Genomic DNA, 22225 nt, shown 5'->3' with positions numbered 1-22225 from the left:
AAAGTTCTATATCTGCAGCAAAGGAATATGCAAATTTGTCTCAGCAGAGACTTTATTCAGATTCCTACCCAAAGGGTTACAGTGCCAACAGAGGGGTATGAGAAAGTGGTCTTAATTCTGTCTTTAATCAACACTACATTATCATTAGAGGTGGGGATTCCCTGTACAATAAAAGATGCCAGTGCTCATAAAAACCATCTCTGTCTTTATGCTAGGTGATGACAGAGCAGTAAGCAAGTTACCAGTTTGTTACTACTCCTCTAGGAGAAGTGCTGAATAATGAAACCTACTTGGGGTCAGCTCTGGTATCTGCTGTAAATATTTCTGCAGTCCCTCCTTCTGAAATAGGGAGGAATGCTTAAATGGGGACATCCCTGGAGGACACAGTGGATGCCTAACTGTGACTGACATGGCAGCAAGACACAGCCTCCCAGGCAGTTAAAACCAGCAGTCTGGGCCAAGGAAGACATTGTCCATATGCCATAGGATTTGGTATTGGCAGATTGGTTCCTGGCTAAAAAGGCCATTTGCTGCCGTTTGGGCCTCAAACACAAGCAGCTTATCATCAAAGGATCAAAGTAATGGCATTTAGTCCACCTGAAATCTACGATGCAGCCATTTAACTTTAACAGTGCTACTTAACAAAAGAGATCCACAGCCAGAAAGCCTGTACTTCCTCTGTATGGTATTAGAGGATGGGGTCTTTATTGGATGTTGTGAGCTCATAGTAATCAGGACTGGTGTTGAGTGTGGTAGGTGCCTCTGAGCTGCCCAGCAGAATACCATTGCTGCCCTTTCTATCACTGGGCCTGTTTTTCCTGCTCAGGCCAAGACAAACTGCAGGTTAGTGAGCAACACTTTGATGCCACTTGTGACTGTTACAACAGAGGTGGCTGGGTTAAGTTTAAAAGTATTTGCGTCACCCTTTTTATAACGATCACGAAAGACATAGATGCTGCCATTGCAGCTGGCGATTTTCCAGAGGGATGGTACTGAGCTCCAGGCATCTGGCAAGCATAGCCGGGTAAAGCTATCCAGAAGGGGATTATAGCACAGCAGTGAATCCCCCTCGGCTACAATGAACACCACATCCTTGTGTACAGCAGCATGCATCCGGCCTGCAAAAGGCAGTACATATGGCTTCACGTGGCATTTCTCTGTGTTGGTATCATAGCACTGAATTAGCCGAGACGGCTTGGTGAAGAAGTCCAAGTCATTTTCCTCCCCACCCAGCAGGTAAATGACACCATTAAGGTTTACACCTGCAGCTCCAGAAACAGCCACTTCCAACTGGCTGGTCTCTGTCCAGACATTGTCTCGTACTCTGTAATATATGACAGCATTAGAGAGAGTGTCCTGCAGAGTTTTTCCCCCCAGTGAATATATTGCATCCTTGCTTGGCACAGAGACGAGTGTGTGTTGGAGCCTGTCACGGGGCAGAGGAGCACACCATTCCCAGTCTATGGTTGCATTGTTGCATTTCCACATGCGTCGTGGAATGGAGCCACCGACGACATACAGGTCACTACCATGTTTGCAGGCTGCGGTGATCTGGTGACACAGGCTGTTCTGGCCACTCACGCTTATGGAGTCATCATCAGCACAGTGCAGTGAGACAGCAAGTGAATGTGTACGTGATGACTCCTTTCCAATCAGGTAGATGTGAACATTTTCTCCTATCACCTGAGAGAAAGAAGGAGTGTGTCAGCAAAACTTGACCTGTTTACACAAACAACAGTGATGGAAAGACACAATTTTTCAGCTTAGGACCCACCTGTGGGCCTGCGGTGTGTGATCTACTTCCCAAGTCCTGCTACACAACAGCTCTGGGATTCAGAGCCTCAAAGTCTTTTCAATATACCAGTCATATCTGACATAGCAAAACAGCAACAGACTTCACTGGAACTCAAGCGTCTGTGGTTTAGGTAACGGCTGGTTACATCAGTGAGGGAGTGCAGTTATGAGGGGAATGCTCAATTAGGATTTCTGAATGGTCTCTCTGGTAACTGAGCATCTGGTGAAATAAGTTATTTGTGGCATTGCTTCAGTCACTACTGAAAGCCTCAGGTTATACTAAAAAAGCTGTCAGCGGGGTTACTATCTGTGACAATCAAAGTATTCCTCACACAGCACCACAAATTTCAATGGCATTTGTGTTTTGGGACTTTCAAGTCACACCTGTGAGCAGAATACCCTGCCTTGGGAAGTGTGAAACCAGCAAGTGCTACACCAGCCCCAGAACAGAAGAGCTTTTTATACCTTCAGACTTGATCGCAGTGTCTCTGAAAAGCCCGCTCGCTCCTCCTTGTTGAAGTTGATCCAGGTTTCTATGGCAACTGTTGGATTCTGAGAACATGGAACGCCATCTGCGGTTTGGGGACAGAAAGGCATTTATGATATCTAGACAAAGGTGTATGTACTCAGGAACATCCTTTTCCTGTGACTCCCTTCCCCCACTCCCACCCCAAACCCTGCTTTCTAGAGAGGGAAAAAGGATATAGAGACCTATAGATTTTGGCAAGCATGATCCGCACTGCTAGCCTGTCTACATGAAATTAGTTTGAATAAGTATCAGAAGATGGAGCTGCCAGATCTTAAACTTCGAATGGGCTTCAACAAAAGAACCTGTGTCCAAGAGGAAAGGCACGAAAGAGAACTTAGATGTTTTGCAATAATGAAAAATACTTTCTTATTTAAGCATTTAAGCAAAAATATTCTCTTATTTGAGAATCTCAGCAGCTGCCTTTCTTTCTGGCTGGTCCTAGAAACCTAACTAGCAAGTCATCTGCACAAATTTTCCTCCTCTGAGCAGTCAGACAGCTGACCATCAAGACTGAACATCTGCTGTTGCTGCTATCCTCTTAACGTTTGGAAATCCCCAATGAGCTACTGTAGCTTTCCTTAGCAGCATGACTGTAGAAAACACTCAACAGACTGCATCAGATTTCAGTCTTTCCAGACATAACTGGAGCTTTGGTCATGCCACAAACTATTGCATCATTGTCATCATTATGTTACCTAGAAGATTTTAGGTATTTACTTCCAGCTTGAAAGCCAGCAATTATATTTTATTCATTGAAAGGTTTCCCTATGATGGCTTTCTGATTTTGCAATCTGCTCTCACAATAAACCTTGAATTCAATGATGCTGAAGGCATCAGACAAATTCCAACACTTTTCTTTATACTGTCAGGGAGGAGAACAAAGTGTGGAACAAAAGCAGGTATTTCAACTCTATTAGTAAACAGGATTTCCATAAGCTATCCATTACACGTAGTGGCTAAATGGAAAAACTCTGATTTTGTAATGGGTCCTAGAGTGCAACAAAAGCTTAATAAATTACTACTTCATTAATTTTAATCCTTGCCACTAATAGCTTCCTCTATTTAGTTCACCATTAACTAAACAAAGATGCAGGAACTGTGAAAGAAAAATTTTCCCTACCAGCAGTAGGAGTATATTTCAATCCATTTTTAATCCATTTTATGAGCTAAGTTTTGGCATAAATAGTGAGTAATGTTATTCTGTATATGGAAATAGATGATGCATGAAAGAAGTTTTATTGAGCAATTACTTTAAGTTAGGACTACAAAAACTAAAGGCCATAGTCCTAAAACTATGGTTGCTACATGGAATTTCTAGGATGAAAATGTAACTGACAACTATAGCTTTATTCCATGATTTTAGGATTTATAGTTTTTCTTAATAAACTCACAACATTGTTCAAAAAATTCAGCTAGTCATCAGAATTACTCTAATTTTATAAATAGTTTTTTTGAGCTATCAGTACATGTTCTCAGTAGGCTTCTGACCGTGAATTTCTTTAAATGCAAGAGGGATAATACAATGCTGTGTCTGTAAAGACTTTCATATGCATAGCATCAACTTTACAGGCTACTTTAAGTCTTGCAGACAGATCTGCCAGTATTCCAAAGCAGCCAGTCATGGCAGGTTTATTGTCATAACAACATATAAAACACATGATACACAAACTGTTTACTCATTTAGAAAGTTATTTAAGCAAGAAAGGGGCAACCTCTCTTCGCAAGTCCAGCACATCTGAATGTCTGAGCTTCTTCTACATTCTTGCTTCCTCTAACAATGATACATAAATGCACAAAAATGAAGTTGTAACTGCAGCATCATAAAGAGTTTTTCAAGCACTTGCTGTACCTGCTGTGGCAGTAGAGAAACTATAAGGACTGGTGGCAGTTGGACTGTTTTTGATGTATTAACACATTCTTCACAGCACTGAGTCACTGCATCATTACTGGGGAAGGCTATTACCTTGACAAGAAGGGTAATTACCGTATTACCTAAGATGTTACAATGCCTCTATTTCAGGCAGCTGACTGCCTAGCCTGAAGAATCCTAAGAATTATATACAATGCTAATAACATTAACATAGTCTTAAAAATATAGCTTGTCCTTGAGCCTTCTTACAAATGCTGAGTTGTTGCATTATTATGTTAAATTATTACAAACTAAAGAATGATACTTTAATAAAATGTCAATTTCTGGTAATGCTTCTTTAGTTTACTTTTAATGCAAACCAAAATACAACAAATTGTTGAAAGTCACTAAGTTATGTTTAAAAAGCCTGTAATTCATCTGACCTGTTGACTCAGGAACTGCTGGGAATTACCAGCATCCTCTGTGTCCCTTTTCTATAGCTTAGCTGCTTCATGTCCAGTAACAATGAATACAGGTTTTTTTCTCATCAGGTTATCCAGAATGTTTTGCTTTGCTTTGTTTGGCCAAGCCTCTGAATAGACGGTGATTATGAAAGCTTGGATCTTTCCATCTAATACACTCTCTTTCTACATCCACATCCTGGCTAGTCCCAAGCACTCCTTACCTGTAAGGATGTCTGTCAGTAGGCGGAGAGGCAGGTGTAGGAACTCCTCTGTGTCTTGCAGTTGAGACAAATGTGACTTTGCACAGTGTTTGGCAGCTGTGTAGAGCTCCATGTCACTGTGTTGATCTGCCAACCACATGACCTGCAGACAGTTCCTAACCTGCACCGTACGGGCCAGAAAACGGGAGCACTCTTCAAAAAGGGCAGTCAGCTGATACATGTCTGCCACTTCGTAGGTTTCCTGCAACTCCTCTGCCCTCAGCTTTACAGTCCCATGGTAAATATAGTCCACAAGGAGCTGAAAGACACTCTCACTAACGTCCTGCAGTTCTATCACCCGGTTGTGGGCCTCCTTTAAGTTGGAAGTGAACATGGAACGAAAAAAGCAGCTCTGAGCTGAGAGGACCAAGCGGTGCAGCTGGAATTCTTTGCCTTCCACTGATATTGTAACATCAGCAAAGAGCTCATCCTCCAAGCATAATTTCATAATACCCTGGGCCACACGGCCTGAGTGGGAGCGGTCGGTGAAGGTGTAGTTCACAAAGTAGTTTTCTTCTGCGGAGGAGCCTCCAGTCTCTTCTGATGAATCCATGGTGCTGCACAGATCAGACCTCCAGCAATCTGTAAAATCACAATAATTATGTCTTTCTCCACTAACAAGATTATGCAGTACTTCAGGGTACACGGGAAAGTCAAACCTATTGGTAAGAGGCCAGCATATTTATGCTGAATATAAATAGTGCAGGCAGAAACTTCTGCTTGAGCTTCAGAATCTCAAACAACAAATGAGAAGTTGGCATGATTAAAATTATAATATATACCAAACTTCCAGTACAGTGAGCATCATGTCCCAGCAGAACTGGGAGACGTGCATAGTTTTTCACAACCCATTTCACTAACACAAAGAAATGCAGCAATAGTTATTCAAGTGGAAAGACCAGCAACCACCCTAGGCAACTTGGGAAGCCAAAAACACGTGGCAGCACCATAGCTGAGCTAGATGGAAAAAGGGTTACAGTATCATACTAACAGAGACCACAGACAGCATTTCATATCATCAAGAGGCGTTAATTACCATCCAGAACCAACACGATGCAGTGGTATCACGTAAGGTGAACTTGGTTTTACTCAAACAATGTATGAGAAGTCTGCTGGACATAACCACCAATCCTTCAAGCTAAACAAATGAGATAACTGATGGTTACACTCATTTTGTTAATGTGCCAGACACCTTTAACATGCAAAATAACCTGTTAAATGTTCTTAGCCACCGTTTCCCAAGGGGCAAGGAGAACTCAGTTTAAAAGATAACACTTAGGAGGTACCAGAGATTGTTTGCAGAGCTCCAAGAAGACTGTGGGTTGAAAAGCTTCTGAACCAGAGAAGGGCTGCTGTAAAGAGCTCCTTTTTCACATGGGTCTTGGAAGTATTATGAGCAAATACATGCCTGCCTTCAACCACTTTAATCTTATTTTTACACCTCAACTGTCAGCCACGGTGACTCATATCACAAACTTCTTCAATTAATACTGAACATGATTTCCAGTACAGTGATTCCCAAAGGTGGGATTTTTCTCCAGGAGATTCACAGTTACTTTTCCAGGCTTTATTTGTCAAACATGCAATTTTTTACAATAGCTCCTCCTTCTTTGCTTGAGCTCTGTTCACAGAAGTCTACATCCCTATAAGTCCATCCCATCCTTGATGATGGCCTGCCTTTAGTGTGAATTTACAATAATTCTGGTCTGTCTGAAAAGTACCTGTACATTAGTCTGTAAGAGATTGAGGAACTGCAATTAGCACAGAACACATAGGTACTAAGTACAAGCCTATGCTGCAGACGGGCTCCCACTTCAGTTAAGACTCTCAATCCCAGTAAGTCAAGGTGCTTTGCAGCCCAGCATGCCAGAGTGACCACTCAGAGCATCAGGATATGCATGGATGAACCATTCTTTCCTCTTGACATAACAAAGCCAGCTTCCTCCACCACCTTATGCAATTTTCAGAGGGCTGGTGCCAAGTCACTAAGGAAATGCCAGCAGCAGCTAAGGACTACTGTAAACCCCACACCCTTCTTTGTAAACACAAAGCTCCCCTTTGCATCCATGGCATCTCCACTATAAAGGAAGAGAGGTGCAGGAACAGTAAAGTGTCCCATAAAGCAAAATCTTACACTCCATCGGGAGTCACCACTTCCCTGGGGACATTATTCCAATGGCTGTTTATTATCATATTATGAATAATTTTCCTCGTGTCCAACCGGAATCTCCCCAGGAGTAACTTGTGCCCATCGCTCCTTGTCTTTTCCCTTTAACTCCTTGTAAAAAGCGAGTCTTCATCTTCTTTATAGCCACCCTCTAAATACTGGAACATGGTGATCAGGTTTCTCCTAAGCCTTCTTTTCTTTATGCTAACAAGCCCAGCTCTCTCAGCCCTTCCTCATGTGGCTTCCCAGTCCCTGGATCATCACTGTGGCCGTTCGGTGACCCTCTCCAGCCTGTCCACATCTTTTTCTCATAGCGGGGACCAAAACTGAACACAGTATTCCAGACGTGCCTTGACAAGAGTGTGATAATGACGGTATAACCAACACCAGGCACACCTACTGCCTTTCCCCTCGCTCCTAGCAGCGAACCCACGTACACAGCCGACAGCGGCTTCGCGCTTCGGAGGCTCGGACGAGGGGGTCAGCTTGAAAAGCCAGTTACCAGGAAAGCAAAGCCCCCCCCCCCCCCCCCCCCCCCCCCCCCCCCCCCCCCCCCCCCCCCCCCCCCCCCCCCCCCCGTTATAGCCACATTAACGCTATAGAAACCGTCCGCAAGAGGCCTCAAACCCGCAACCCTGCTCCAGCCCGGGGCCCTCCGCACCCTCCCACCGTCACCCACCTGCGGCGCCTCCCTTCATGCCGCCGCCACCGGGAGCCTGCTCCGCGCTCCACACCCCTCGTCCTCCGCCACCCGCCGCTTCCGCCCACCCAGCCGGAAGCGCCTCCGAGAAGTTCCTGTCGCGCTTCCGTCCCCCGGTGCTTTCCGCTTCCGGTCCGTGCCCTTGCCCGTCCGTGTCACGGAGGGATGCTGGCGGCGGCGGCGCGGGGCCTGGCGCGGGCCGCGCTGCGAGGTGAGGGCTCCCCGGGGGTAGCTGTGGGGCCGGGGCAGCCCATGGCCGCAGGTCGGGCCGGCCTGCAGGGCGGTTGGTGCATGAGACGTGTCCGTTTCTCTCCGCAGCTGGCGCAGGCCCGGCGGCGGCGGTGCAGGCCCGGCTGACGGGGAGCTCCGCCACAGAGACTCGCCGTGAGTGAGGGGGAACGAGGAGGGGGCCTTGCGGTTGGAGCCGTTGGTTGAGTTGGGAGCAGTGACAGAGGCCATGTCATGGCCCTGTCACCTCCCCGCTGCTCGGCCTTGGGGCGCTTGTCTGACCTCAGGACGTTCTTGGGTGGTGGAACCTTTTTGGTTGTTCTCATTGGGAAAAACGAGCGCCTGGGGAAAAGCTTTTTAGCAGAGTCTGTTGTAATAGGATGAGGGATAAAGGTTTTAAAAGAGAGGAGATTCAGGCTGGACATGAGGAAGAAATTGTTTATAATGAGGGCTGTAAAACACTGGCACAGGTTGCCCAGAGAGATGGTGGATGTGCCATCCCTGGAGGCATTCAAGGCCAGGCTGGATGTGGTTCTGGGCAACCTGATCAGGATGAAGGTATCCCTACTCATTGCAGCTGGGTTTGACTAAATGACCTTTGAAAGGCCCTTCCAACCCAAACTGTTCTATGATTCCTCTTGTGTCCAGTTGGAATCTCCCCAGGACTAACTTGTGCCCATCACCCCTTGTCTTTTTTCTGTAAAGTGCACAAGACAAAATTGTCCAGCACTAACACAGACTTCCTTCCTTAAAGTCACTAGTTCCATGCTCTGTGTACCACAACACATATATGTAGCTATAGTCTTGTCTCTGTTGCAGCATCCTATATATTCTGCTATATGTTGTCATTAACTTCAGATTTACCATAAATAAACATTGCAGGGTGCCTAAACCTGAAGCTGCTTGGTTTCTGCCGGAACTACTAACAGACAGCTAGACTGCTACAAGGGATTTGTAAGTCAGGGATAGGAGTTGCTGCTCTTCTTTCTGTAGCCTTCTGTATTCCCTGCCATAATCTTGGGAACTTTATTTTTCTCCTTAGCTACTGTCAGACCAAAAAATGAAGTAGAACAGAAGCAGCTATGTGCTTTTGGGGAGTATGTGGCTGAGATTATGCCCAAGTATATCCAGCAAGCACAGGTAGGTGCTGTTTGAGAAGTTCTTTTTGTAGGGGGGACAGATCTTGGTGAGCATACTAATTTTTTGTTAGCTGTTTTCAGAAGGTGTTCCAGGGAAGAAAAACTCTCAGAATTGTGTAAAGTTACCACCATTATTAAGCCACTTTATCTGCTGTCATTATGTGTCTGCTGTACCATATACTCTCTTTGGGTGTTCTGCTGGATTCAGCGTAGTACTCAATCCTGTTGGTGTTTGTACTCATGTCCCTTCCACTCTTTCATCAGGTGACGTGTTTCAATGAGCTGGAACTTTTGATCCATCCAGATGGGATCATTCCAGTTCTGACCTTCCTTCGAGACCACACTAATGCCCAGTTCAAATCCTTGGCTGACTTGACTGCAGTTGATGTCCCTTCTCGGCAGTACCGCTTTGAGGTAAGGATTGCTTGTAGGTACAGGATTTGGAGAGTTTCACAGATGCTGATGGCTGTGGGTGCTCTTGCAAATCTGATCACATTTTTTGCTTTCTGGCAGTGGGGAAAAAAATCCACTCGGTAAGTTTCACATGATTTTTGTTGCACTTCTAAGAACCAAAGCGTAAGCTATTGGAACCTCAGTTATAATACTGTCTTTTAGTGACCAGCACTGAATGTGTTTCTGCTGATAAAGAATATTTGAAATTGTCATGGCTTAAACCCAATCAGCCATAAATCATGCAGTCACTCTCTTACTCCCCCCCCTTCCTCCCAGAGGATGGGGAGGAGAATCGAAAAGAATGTCAATCCCACAGGTTGAGATAAGAACAGTCCAGTAACTAAGGTATAACACAAACTACTACTGCTACCACCAATAATAATAATGATAAAGGAAATAACAAGGGAAGAGAATACAACCGCTCACCACTCGCCGGCTGATAAATCGCCGTACCCTGCCCAACCGAGCACTGACCAATACCTAGTCCAACCCTGCAGTGAAGTAACCCTTCTGGGTAACTCTCAGTTGCATCCCGGGCATGATGTTCTGTGGTATGGAATACCTCTTTGGCTAGTTTGGGTCAGGTGTCCTGTCTGCTTCCTTCCGGCTTCCCCTCCTCCCTGGCAGAGTATGAGACTCACAAAGTCCTTGGCCAGTCTAAACATTTGAGCAGTAACTTAAAACGTTGCTGTTATCAATGCTGTTCCCAGCCAGAAAGACAAAACCACAGCACTGCACCAGTTACTAAGGAGAAAAAATGACTGCTACTGCTGAACCCAGGACAGAAATAGTCTTTGTGTGCCTTTCCTTAGCTAATTCTGTGCTGCAAAGAGAGCCATAAATGCCATAAAGACCAATGTTTTCTCTTACTCTGCTTCAGATTGTGTACAATCTCCTGTCTCTGCGGTTCAACAGTCGGATCCGGGTGAAGACATACACTGATGAGCTGACACCCATTGACTCAGCAGTGTCTGTGCACAAGGCAGCAAACTGGTATGAAAGAGAGGTGAGTGTCACTGTGCTTGGGAGCAGAGTCTTTGTGGAGAGGGGCTGTGTTTTCTTGATTAAACTGATTGCCAGGGCCCTGATGAAGAAAAGGAAGAGTTTCCCTGGCTGCATTTTCAGAGTAGGAGATAAAAGGGTGTTTGCTTTGCTTTGGAATGAGTTTCTGCATCAGTTTTGTTGGCACTACACGAAGCCAGGCATGTAACTGAAGTTTTATAGATGTAATACATGATATTTTGGGTGTGTTTTTACTCTAATTCAACTTACTTGGCTCTCTTTCATTTAGGTGTGGGACATGTTTGGTGTTTTCTTTGCCAACCACCCTGACTTAAGGCGAATCCTTACAGACTATGGGTTTGAGGGCCATCCTTTCCGGAAGGACTTTCCACTCTCTGGTTATGTGGAGGTAGGAGAAATGCCCATGCCTAAATTTATCAAATCTCTCCAATACTGTGCTATTACTGACCATAGTAATATAAAATCCTTTTCTGAAAAGCACTAGGGATATTTCACTTGTGTGTATTCCATAAAAGTTGTATAGATGTCTTCCATGCAAATTTGAAGTTGTCATAAAGTATGATTTGTAATAATCTGTATCATCTGTCTCAGCCTAAAGTCAGAGACATTGAGTGGATTTCATGTAATGTGTACCAAAGACAATTGTTAGGCAGGGGAAGTGCTTCTGCTTCTGGCATGTCTTCTGGAAGACTAAACTTTCCACTGCAAAACTGGAGATTCCCAGAGGAATAAAGGACTGAACTGATCTTAATGCAGTTTTGAACTTCACTTTGTTGGGTTTTTGTAGGCCCAGATTACAAAACTAGTTGAGGTATCCTCACTGATAAAGCAAGCCAGTCATTAGTGTTGGTACTCACCTGTGTTTCACCCTGTCTTTTTGTCCCATGTGCCGAGTGTTACGATAAGAACAACAGTTATGATAAGAACAACAGTTACAATAAGAACCCAACAGCTCTGTTACAATGATTCATGAGAGTAGTCCCTAGCTATGCCAGGTGGATGAGCCACCTTTATTTCGGTGACTCAGGAGAAATTCCTTTGTCATATGACAAATTGAATGTGTTATTCTATGTGGACTTCATATGGAGTGTAGGCTGGGCACTCAGGGTCATTAGTCAGGACACCTGAGCTATGTGGTAGCAAAGAGGAGGCTTTTCCTGGAGAGCCCAGAGGTCTGTGGCAGGGGCCTGTGGCCTATCCATGGCATAAGAAGTAGGATTCCCTGTACTGGAGGGTGGTGTGGATCATTACTGTGTACAGCTAATAGCAGAGATGCTGTGGGGACTGCGTGAAAATGACTGGCCTGTGTCCTTTGCACTATTCCAGGTGCGGTATGACGATGAAGTGAAACGGGTAGTGGCAGAGCCTGTGGAGCTAGCTCAGGAGTTTCGCAAATTTGATCTGAATAGTCCTTGGGAGGCATTTCCTGCCTATCGTCCAGCTCCAGAAACCCTGAAAATAGAAGCAGGAGCCAAGAAAGAAGATGCAAAATAGCAGCAGAATGGAGCGGATGCACAGCACCATCCTTTCTGTTCTTACATAGTATTTATAATAATAAAAATTGATATGAGAGTCCTGCTGTTGTGGTCACATGAATAATGTTGTTTTCAATGAAAAGCACAGGGTGAGGGATGCTAATTTACAGTCCTGATAACCCAGCTGGTAGATGTTTATCTGCTGCTTCAAGTTGTAAGACACTTGATTTGTCTGTTTGGTTTGCAAATTGAGTGGAATCCAGGAATTCTCTGTGGCTAAATTGCTTTATGTGCACTGCTTCTGCTAACTGTCCTTGCAGAGATAAACCATAACCTGCTGGAAAGCAGCTGTTTAGCTTAAGCAGTGAGACAGCAGTATCTCAGCTCCAAGATGGGTGTTGGGAAGAAGCTAATAATATACCAAACAGGCAAAACTTTTGTAAATGATTCTAATACAGTTATTAGGACAACACAAGATGTACCTGGATACAGAGCAAAACAATTGTGGAAATCTCTGCATTGTTGCCATGGGAATAAGGTCAGTGCTTGTTCTGGCAGAAGGAAGAGTTGCAGGTAACTTCTCACATGCAACTCTCATCCTGGCTTATTCTTCACAATCAGGAGTCCTCCAGCATCTTCAGACTGTGCGTTTTCCTGCAGTCAAAAAAACCTCTCTTCCCATGTGCCATAGATGAGAGTCTCTGCCTTTTTTTGTCACTACTCCAATTATTTTGAGCTGTATGATATAATAGCATTACCACGATCTGTGCTCGTGGAAAATCTCAGCTCTCTCCAAAAAAAGTTGGAAAAACACTGTCTCAGTCCACCCACCACCTGTTTGAATGGATAACATTACAGCAGTCATCAATTAATAACGTTCCTTGTCCTTAGTCCAGAAAATGCATAACTCAGTTCTGTGTTAGGAAGCTGACTGATCTCATTAAGATCTCAAAACTTCTATAAAAGGTTTCATTAAAACCATTCACAATCTGTTTGTAGAGATTCCATGAATCACTACTTAAGCTTTTAAATTCTAAAAGCATTAATTAAAAAAGCGGGTTTGGGGAGGTTAGAGTATGGGATGGAGCAAGGGGTAGGACAATAGTCACTTCAATTAAGGAAAAAAAAGGACAAGTACTCGTAACTAGAATGGGATCTGTTTTCAAGAGCAAAGAGCTGAACTGTATGGTAAGAATCAGGTCTCATGTTTGTCTCTTTCCACCCTAGCCTTGTAAGGATGGGTTCCTTGAATTCCTTTTTTGTTGTTTAATTTGCTTCAGGCTGCTGTGGCAGGCAACATTTAGGATGTGACTCACAACAGTGGTCTCTAGTTAAAATTAATAGCATTTGCCACTCACCTTCAAAGTTAAAGCTCTACAGGAAAGAGAGAGGAACACAGATCAGCAGAAGTATGGGGGTTTATACAATTCTCAGCTTCACTTTGGATTTGCCATCAACTGAACTGATTAGATAGGAAATGTACTTTTAGTCCTTGCTGCGACATGTTCCACAGCTGGTTCTGTTTTCTGGTGTGGTGGTGGCTCTTCTTGCATGCTGATGCCTATTGCACAAGACAGAAAAGTTCTTGGCACCACTTCTGTTGCTATAAAAATTCTTTTTAAAGCATACTTCCCCCCATGTTCTCCCTCCCTCATCCCAGGTTGTTTGAGGCACCGTGCTAAGACTCATGGTCTGTATCATGTAAAAGATATGTGTTTCCCAGTATGTGAAGTCAGATGACTGATGGTGGCAGGAACAGAAGGAAAATTGACATTTAAACATGATGTTTGTGCAGAAGGAGAATTTGATTGATGTCAAGAAATGTTAGACACAATGCCCCGTCAAGTTAAACATGTAAGCTTTGCTGAAGAATGTGTGTACTGGAGATCCAGCTAGCCCTGTGGGGACAGGCATGGCTCCAGCAGGTCTTTAATATGTGGCATAGTTGCTAATGGACCCAAATCTCTTCTCATTAGTGAAGCCTGGGAGATTACGAAGAGTGCAATTTACTCACACAGATGCATTATCCCAGGGCACAAGAGGTTGCACAGCCTTGCAAAGTACTGCCAATGCTGGCACGCTACCTCCTCCGCTGCTCCAGGGTGTTGTAAGGCATTCTTGCCTATAAATCCTGCTTGCTCTAGGTTTTTTGTGGCTGGTGGGTACTTGCTTCATGCTAGGCAAGGCTGTGGTCACCTTGGTCAAGCATAGAACTGCCTTCCAAATCCTTTATCTGCACGGCCACTCACCATGAGGCTTGTTTGCCTGGGCTGGATTTCCCAGCTGTAGGAGGATGTTGGATGAGATGTAAGTCAGATGTAGGGGTTTACAGACACACTATTTAGAAGAGAGATTTTCTGGTGCTGTGGGGACAAATAGACTTTAGGAGATGACTCACAGTCACCATGTTGAGCTTCCCCAGCTGGGTGGGTTTTGCTGGTGTTTTCCAGAACTCTGGCATTTCTCCCTCCAGCCAGGCGAGCAGTCTCTCCTCCCTGAGGATGTGGCTATTGATGGTGTCAGGGTATCCGCCTGCATCACAGCCACACAGTCTGTATGGGACCTTATAACTGATCTCTACTCAAAACTCAGATGGGGATTTCAGCTGGGCCTTGCACTCCTGCAGAACAGAGCTTATGGGACTACTGAGGGACAGGCTGGGTGACAGCATGCTGCATACCACCCATGCCACTGTATCCCATGATCTTTCCAAGTTGTGTGAGGCCTCTGGGGAGCAACTTTTGTGCAGTAGGTGCAGTGGGATGGGGCCTTCCCTGTCACTGATGCACAGCCCATTACTCCTTCAAGCAGTGGATGTCACTCACAAACTGAAAGTCAGGGAAAGTATTTGCATAAGAACCAGAAGCACCATACCTGGAAAATGACAGTGGAGGTCATGTCTGTTTACCGTCAGTGCTTCACTCCTGCTTACCTCAAGGTTTTCTTCCCTTTTCCCTGCCAGTGACTCAAACCTCACCTTCTCTGCTAGCCATGTACATCCTTCTTCCTTCCCTTCTTTCCTCAACCATCTTCTCATCTTCCTCCCCTGAGGAAGACAGACCCAGGCTGGGGACCTTGGTCTTCCCTAAGTTCTGGGCAAGAGGTTCAAAGCAAGAGATTTCTCCCATTCTGTAATTTCCCTTTCATGAAGATGCTGCCCATCTCCCTGCAGTCCGATCTCAAAGGAACCTTCTTCCCAAAGAGGCTTTTTAGGTACTGTATTAACCACACCTTGTGTCCCAGCCAGCATCCAGACAGCTCCTGCAGTTTACAATCCTTCGTGTCTTGTTCCCCTTTCCGAGGTTATGGTGGAAAGAATGAAACCAGTCAAGGTGCCCCTGCAGAAACCTAGCTTGATGTGATGTGTTGAAACTGCTCCTACAACAGATGGTATGGCCAGGTGGGGTGCAGAGGGGCAGGGTTGTGCACACTCAGCTGTGAATACCTGGCAAGGACAAGATCCATCAGGAGGAGCAGGCTGACTGCCATTGAAATAGTACATGCAGGGACCATGTGCATCTGTCAGAAACTCCACTTGTTTCTGTGTGCCATGTAACTGCTGCTTGCAAACAAAGGATAACTTTGCACTCTGCAATTGCTTTTCTACGTGGGATAGTGAGGAAATTCTGCAAACTTCCCCTAGCCCAAGGCAGTATCTACCACTGATTCTTGTCCCCTGCCTGCCTCTGTATCAGTCCACCAAGCACAGCCTCTGAACCTCCTCTCTAATCTGTGTCACCACCATGGGTATCCTCCTCTAGGCACTTCAGCTGCAAGCTGTTCCTAGGAAATGATCCTGGGGACAAAATCATATATGGCCTTTGCAGATGATGGCCAAAATCCCGAACTCCTCCTTGTGCACGCCAAAAGGAAGCGATTTCATGGTCTATGAGGTGCAGGGGCTTTTTTGCACAGTGACTGCTAAAGTCATGTGTACGCTGTGGATCATAAGGGACTCTGACACAAAACAGAAGGCACATCCATCTCACTGCACAGATGGGTCACCACTGTCTGCCTCTTGAGTAGCATGTGATTCACAGCCTGATAAAAGATATGATTCCATATCCCAGAAGAAAGGGATGCAACTAAAGCATAGGCAAGAGAAAATAAGGAAAACTGAAAGAAATGTAGTCTGATCCGAAGATAGCCAGGGTTATGACAGAAACACAGGTCTTATTTTCATCCAAACTGAGGGTAAGAATGGCACTGGGTATTGAGGGGTCTGGGTATATAAGAGTCAAATCTTAGACTCTTCCGTTATGTGTTGCATTTCTTCACAGCTGGTGTGGGTCTGCATATTGCCAGGTACAGCTACAGACCCTGGAAGGTTCAGAAGCATGCTGCCTTGCATGCTCACAGCTTACCAACTGGAGCATCATCCCTACCCTTAGCAAAATACATGGTGACAGTAGTCACTACAAACTGACACCCTGTAACTTGTTGAGAAAGGTGTGAGTATCAGCTCCACCTCCTCTCTTTTCTGGGTTGACTTCTTTCCCCCTTTAACCTCAGGGAGATGGTAATGTTACTTTTAAATACATATTTATTTGCATAACACTGGCATCCCAGAAACTGTTGGAGAAGCCAGGACCATACTGTGCCATACAGAATAGAAACATAGAACAGCTTGACTGTGGATTGGGCCCTAAGAAAAGTGCAAAGATGTGTAGAGAACATAGATCTGCTATGAAGGAAATCAGATGTAGTTTCAGCCTCGTAATTCACAACATCTAAGGAAAACTGTGCTTATCATAACCCCCAAGTCTTGTCACAGGAAAGGACGATGAGGTGTTAAAGCCTGCCTGGCTCTGATCCTTGCTGTTTGCTATACCAAGTTCTCCCTCTGGGAGGTTTGATACAGAAATGAGCAAATGACGTTTCTTCTGCCTGTTTGTATGTTTTGGCTGCTATTGCTCTTCCATGAATCTGCTTCCATGAATCATGGATAAGCTTGCTGGCCTTATCTGTTTGTGACAGTTCAGGGCAGGTTGCAGATTCTCAAACTCAGGAAAAAGGAAAACTGAAAATGAAGCCAAAGAGCCGAAGTGTCACAGAGATGTGACAGAGGTGCAGTGTGGATGTGGAAGGGACCTCCCTTCTTCAGAGTCATTTGTGTAGTGCAAATGATAGCTTCCTACAGTACACTGCAGTGGGAAGCCAGTCTTTGGAAAAGAAGCTTAAACGATTCTGCCAAAAACCTCACAACAAAGTCTTCCAAGTTTCCAAAATACGATGGAAAATATCCTTCGGGGTCAGCAAGTTGAACTGCAAGCCCTTCCCAGGACTGTAACCAGAAACACAGAAAGAGGGATCTGTTCCAACAGAGCCTGCTGGGACCAGAAGCAGCAAGGGAGGACACCACTGTGAACAGTCTTCACTCCAAGCACGGCACTGTCCGTGCATGGATGGGAGCAGGGCTGCTATGGCCCTGGAGCAGGTCAATGCCTGGCTGATCTTGTGCGTGTTTGCTGGATCCCAGAGGCTCACAGGTAGGAAATGAACCTGCTCGGGATGTGGCTTCTTGGCTTGGGAAATGTTCCTGCAATGCCAGTGATGTGAGACTGCCTGTTTCTTCAGGCTTTTTGACAAGGGCAGATAGGGACAGGACAAAGGGGAATGGCTTTAAACTGACAGAGGGGAGATTTGGATTAGACATTAGGGAAAAACTCCTCCCTGTGAAGGTGCTGGGGTGCTGGCACAGGGTGCCCAGAGAAGCTGTGGCTGCTCCATCCCTGGCAGTGTTCAAGGCCAGGTTGGACACAGGGGCTTGGAGCAACCTGCTCCAGTGGAAGGTGTCCCTGTCCATGGCAGGGGTTGGAACTGGATGAGCTTTAAGGTCCCTTCCAACACAAACCATGCTGTGATTCCATGATTCTAAATATGGTCAAATGCTCCAGCTGGCTGTGCTGACATGGGAGAGATCTGGAGTCCCAGATCACCGGGGGAGGCACCTGTACCTACTTGTAGGATAAAGACCTGCTGTGATGTTCAGTGGCAGGGGGAAGGTTTTCTTGGGTCTGCACTGAAAAAAATCTGCTTGTGCAAGAATTTTTGTGGATTTTTAGATGCTTTTTGGGAAAAACAAACAAACAATTGTTGGATGTTCAAGTAAATGAGGGACATTTTTTCCCATCTACAGAGGATATTTATGTTATTATTTCAAGACATTATTTGTTATGATTTGTTTGATGTTTGTTTTGCTCTACTCAGGAATCTAACAGTGCACATACTTATGAGACAGTTACTAATGACAGCATTTTGGCAGCTAATCACCAAATACACTGACTTTGAATCCAATCGTATGCAGAGGAATCATACAATAGAGAGATCTGTGAACCTAGAGGATCAGTTAGCAGAGAGAAGCCCTGCAAAGACAGATTCAGATGATGCAGTATTTTTACCTGAGCTAAAAGCCTTCCTGGCTCATCCATGGAGGAGTAGAAAAGAGCAGCTACATCCCTGCTCGCATTCCAAAGCCACGGCTGGCTTGGATCAGGGAGCCTGCAGCTGTGCAGAGAAACAAATCTCTGCAGCTCTGGGGGTGGCAGTGCACTTCTTCAGGCAGCTTGTGCATCTCCCTGGTAAGCTTTAACCAAGGATGGAAAGTTGGAAGTGCAGTTTGTTAGTGGTCATCACACACACATAGAGTGTTCAGTGATTTCTCTACCTTCTATAATGTATAAGGGTATAAGCACCTGCTGACCTTCACTCTGGAGTTTTCAATATAAATTCTCCCTCTTTTTTATATAAAAAAGCTTTAATCCATATACAAATAATATTTAAAAAGGTTTCTGAAAGCTTATATTTTATATGAACCTTTTCCATTTCGTGTTTCTTGACCTTAAGGATGAGTCTGTAAGAAGTAGAAGAGGGTCTTGGCTACAAGACTATGCTGAGCAACACAGAGAAGAGAGGGGATGCAGCCTCCCTGTCACAGTCCTGGACTGAGGCTGCTTGTGTCTCCTTTTTCACCAAGAAGGAAATAATAAAGGCAAAAAAGTTAAAACATTAGAAGTGTTATTTAAGGGAAAATTAAGAATTCTCAGGATTAATGTGACTTTCATATTAATAAACTCCCATTCCTCTCACCTTGTATAATTTTTTCCCCTTTTTAATTATGTGGGGTGGCCCAGCAAGGAATTAGCTGGACACCAGAGCTATAATGCATCCGACCAGGTTTCTTTGCCCCTCACGCTTTGCCTCTGCTGGCAGCAGATGCTCAGCAAAGTATAAAACCAGGATAAGCATCAGGGTGTATCCACCAGCAGGTTGAGGAGCCTCCCAGCACCCTCCTTCCATTGGGAAGTGTTGCTTTCTCCAGCAAAAGCTGCCAAGCAACCAAACCCCATCAGTTCAAAACCCACCCATTCTCAGTGTGAAAAGCTTCCTTCCTGCCTGTCAAAGCAAATGCCTTTGCTGCCATCGCTTTAGCTCTGTTGGCAGGATTAAGGGCTGTCATATCCAAAAGTTACACTTGCCTCCCTTAAACACTTCTGCTTGTCCTAAAAGAAGTGCTTTTTTCTCTTAAAAAGCATGGTTTGCTTATCAAAATCCCGTGGTCAGCATCTGTCATGTTTGGCAAGCTATGAGTGACAGCTCAGAAACATTGAAGATGTTATTGAGAACCAAATGACAAACATAAACAGGAAGGGCCCTGATCGTGCGCTGCCAAACTCTGCCTCATGTCTTCCAGATGAACATCCTTACAACAGGGATGGTGCCGGTGCCAACACTCCCCGTCGCAACCCAGAGGATTCTGACATCGTGTTAGAGGTCTTCGGGGTGTTGGGGGCCCTTGGGCCAAGGCACTGTTAGTGTCCATGGTCTCACCTTCCTGCATGTAAAACCTCACATGTTCTGCTTGTTCTCAACCCTCCTGGATTTCGGGAATGCCTGAGAACACCTCAGCGATGCCCTAATGCATTTGTGCTCCCTCCTACTGTGGGGTGCAGCTGAGGGGGGCTCTTATCCACTCCATGGCACCTCAAACCTCTGGGGTGGGACAAGGGACCTTCCCAATGGAATGGGTGACTTCCCCAAGTGGCCAAGCCCCCCTCTCAAGGCATCTGTGCTAGGGAGCCGCTGTGGGTGGGTATGAGGCAGATGTGGTAGGGAGGGAGGAGAGAGCTGGATGGGTCCCATAGGGATACTGAAGTGTGGGACGGTCAGAAAAGGGGTGTGGGGCTGGCAAAGAAGGACATGGAGTGGGATTAGGCGGGATGTCGGCAGCGAGTCAGGGAGCAGCCGCCTGTCGGTGTGGCCTGAGATTTGGCAGCACTGCAGATGGCTTTACAGCTGGGTTGTAACTGGCGGAGGGGTTGTGCTGGGCTTCACGTGCTGCTCTTCTCTTCCAGATGCTGTGGGGAGGGCTGGATATTCAGGCCAATGGGACAGTCCGGCTGCGGGATGAAGAGCTGGCCTCCCTGCGCCCGGCACGGTGGTTCATGCATGTTTTAGAGGAGGAAGTTCCCAAAACACCAGCAGAGATTGAGCAGCACCTGAGCTACTATTCAGTGACCGATACCCCCTTGCCTCCAGTGGGATTTGACCGCCTGCTTTTCACCAGTGTTTACTGTGCCTATCAGGTTCGCTCCACGCAGGGTCTGGATAAAAACCTCTGGATTCGTTTTTTCTCCCAGCTGGTGGATGAAATCTTTCGTGATCTGTGCAAGGGGCTCTGCCCTGCAAATACCACCCTGCTCCTGGCTTCCTGGCCCTGGAAGGAGAAACCTTCACATTTAGCATCCCTGAAACCTTTCTATCGCTCTAACCTGGCCAGGACCAAGAGAGACGCTTAGTAAGGGAAACTACCATAGGAAAGGACACATCTGACTTCAGCTGCATCCTTGGTTATGTTGTTTTCCACATTATTCAGGACTTTGTCACACCTTTTTGTCCTGCTCTCTATGATGCACTGCCAGCTCTATAAGGATTTCTGCACAAGCTTTTATTCTTAAGTTAAATAAGACAAAACCATAAAGTGCATTTCACTCTCTCCTTATAAAGCACATTTCACTCCTTTTTTGCTTTTGTTCTGCTTGTGTTTTGGTTTTAAGTGGGCTGTGCTGAAGGGGGCAGTGCTATTCAGATGTGTTATCTGCCTTCATCTCTGATGCTTACTGGAGAGCTGCCCTGACAGTGTTTTTCCAGGAAGTCACACTGCTGTCCTAGCTGACTTCATTTCAGATCAGTCAGTTCAGCCTCTTTATATTCCTCCTGTGGTCTCAGCCAGATACAGCACCTTTTCTCCTTTCTTTTAACCAGCTACCCAGATTTTGTTGTGTTTCATGATATAGGTCACCTATTTAATTTCAGCTTTCTGCTCATGTGGCATCACATTTTATGTGTCCATAATAATTTCCCATCTCAAGTATTCACTTTTATTTAAAAAGAAACCTGAAAATACATGTATTCCATGAAGCATTCTAGCATTTGCATATCATATTTACACATGTAGTCTGCTTTCTGCCAGTTATCAGGAATATATCTGGAATATACTTCCTTAAGGCTCATTTATATTCCTAAGGATTGTGACCTAGTTATTTCTGGAGCAGATTTTACCTCTTCTATGAAGTTTATTTTGTGCAGCTATGGCATTTTACAAGCCAAACATAATAAATATGCAATCTCCATTGTCAAAATGAGAAATACGATTATTTTCTAGAAAGAGATCATTAACTTTTCTCTGTCTTACACACTGTAATGTGGAATTAAATAAACGTAATTAAGAGTTTGGGTTTTTTTGTTTGTTTCTGCTAGGTTTCCTTCTGCCATTGTAGGTACATTAACTCTGCACATTCATTGCATGTGCTTAGATGATGGCATCCGTAATTCTCTTTCTATCAATATACTCTTAATTTTCCATGCTCAACAAAGGAGGCATGTGTGAAATTCAAAGTGGGAATTGCTGGATTTTGCCTTCATTAATCTTTTTCCAAGCCATTGTTGCCCAACAGATGGAGAGGAGAATTGGCGAGGCAGGAATAAGAAGCCTGGAAGCGAGACGTTACAGAGAATAGTTTTAGAGGTCAGGTTAGGGGTATGACAGGAGGAGACAGATTTACACAGTCCATAAAGCAGGTTGGTTGTTGTTTTGTTGTTGGGCTTTTTTTTTTCCCAAAGAATGCAGCATTATATTTGAAGT

At 45.1% G+C, this 22225-nt stretch overlaps 3 protein-coding genes across 4 annotated transcripts; 2 read left to right on the top strand and 1 right to left on the bottom strand.

Moving 5' to 3' along the window:
- Positions 1-24: 24 nt before the first annotated feature.
- On the bottom strand, positions 25-7823 carry KBTBD4 (kelch repeat and BTB domain containing 4). Of its 2 annotated transcripts, none has more exons than XM_005154198.3 (4): positions 7743-7823; positions 4858-5478; positions 2260-2366; positions 25-1683 (listed from the first exon to the last, which is right to left on the bottom strand). In XM_005154198.3, the coding sequence occupies exons 1-4, from the start codon at positions 7759-7761 to the stop codon at positions 823-825; spliced, it is 1608 nt and encodes a 535-aa protein (XP_005154255.2). In that variant the 5' UTR covers positions 7762-7823; the 3' UTR covers positions 25-822. The 2 variants fall into 2 exon arrangements, with proteins under 2 accessions (XP_005154255.2, XP_030909408.2); XM_031053548.2 differs by lacking the exon at positions 7743-7823 and adding an exon at positions 6183-6269.
- Positions 7824-7886: 63 nt separating this feature from the next.
- On the top strand, positions 7887-12181 carry NDUFS3 (NADH:ubiquinone oxidoreductase core subunit S3). Its single transcript, XM_005154197.3, has 7 exons — positions 7887-7974; positions 8082-8147; positions 9034-9131; positions 9395-9544; positions 10464-10589; positions 10875-10994; positions 11933-12181. The coding sequence occupies exons 1-7, from the start codon at positions 7929-7931 to the stop codon at positions 12098-12100; spliced, it is 774 nt and encodes a 257-aa protein (XP_005154254.1). The 5' UTR covers positions 7887-7928; the 3' UTR covers positions 12101-12181.
- A 5268-nt stretch (positions 12182-17449) lies between these two features.
- On the top strand, positions 17450-20879 carry FAM180B (family with sequence similarity 180 member B). Its single transcript, XM_005154263.3, has 3 exons — positions 17450-17570; positions 19775-19854; positions 20436-20879. The coding sequence occupies exons 1-3, from the start codon at positions 17483-17485 to the stop codon at positions 20877-20879; spliced, it is 612 nt and encodes a 203-aa protein (XP_005154320.3). The 5' UTR covers positions 17450-17482.
- Positions 20880-22225: the final 1346 nt, after the last annotated feature.

The sequence above is a fragment of the Melopsittacus undulatus genome, chromosome 4 (genome assembly GCF_012275295.1).
Source record: "Melopsittacus undulatus isolate bMelUnd1 chromosome 4, bMelUnd1.mat.Z, whole genome shotgun sequence".
NCBI classification, from domain to species: domain Eukaryota; kingdom Metazoa; phylum Chordata; class Aves; order Psittaciformes; family Psittaculidae; genus Melopsittacus; species Melopsittacus undulatus.
Note: the sequence above shows the minus strand (reverse complement) of the source record. Positions and strands in the feature narration are given on the sequence as shown.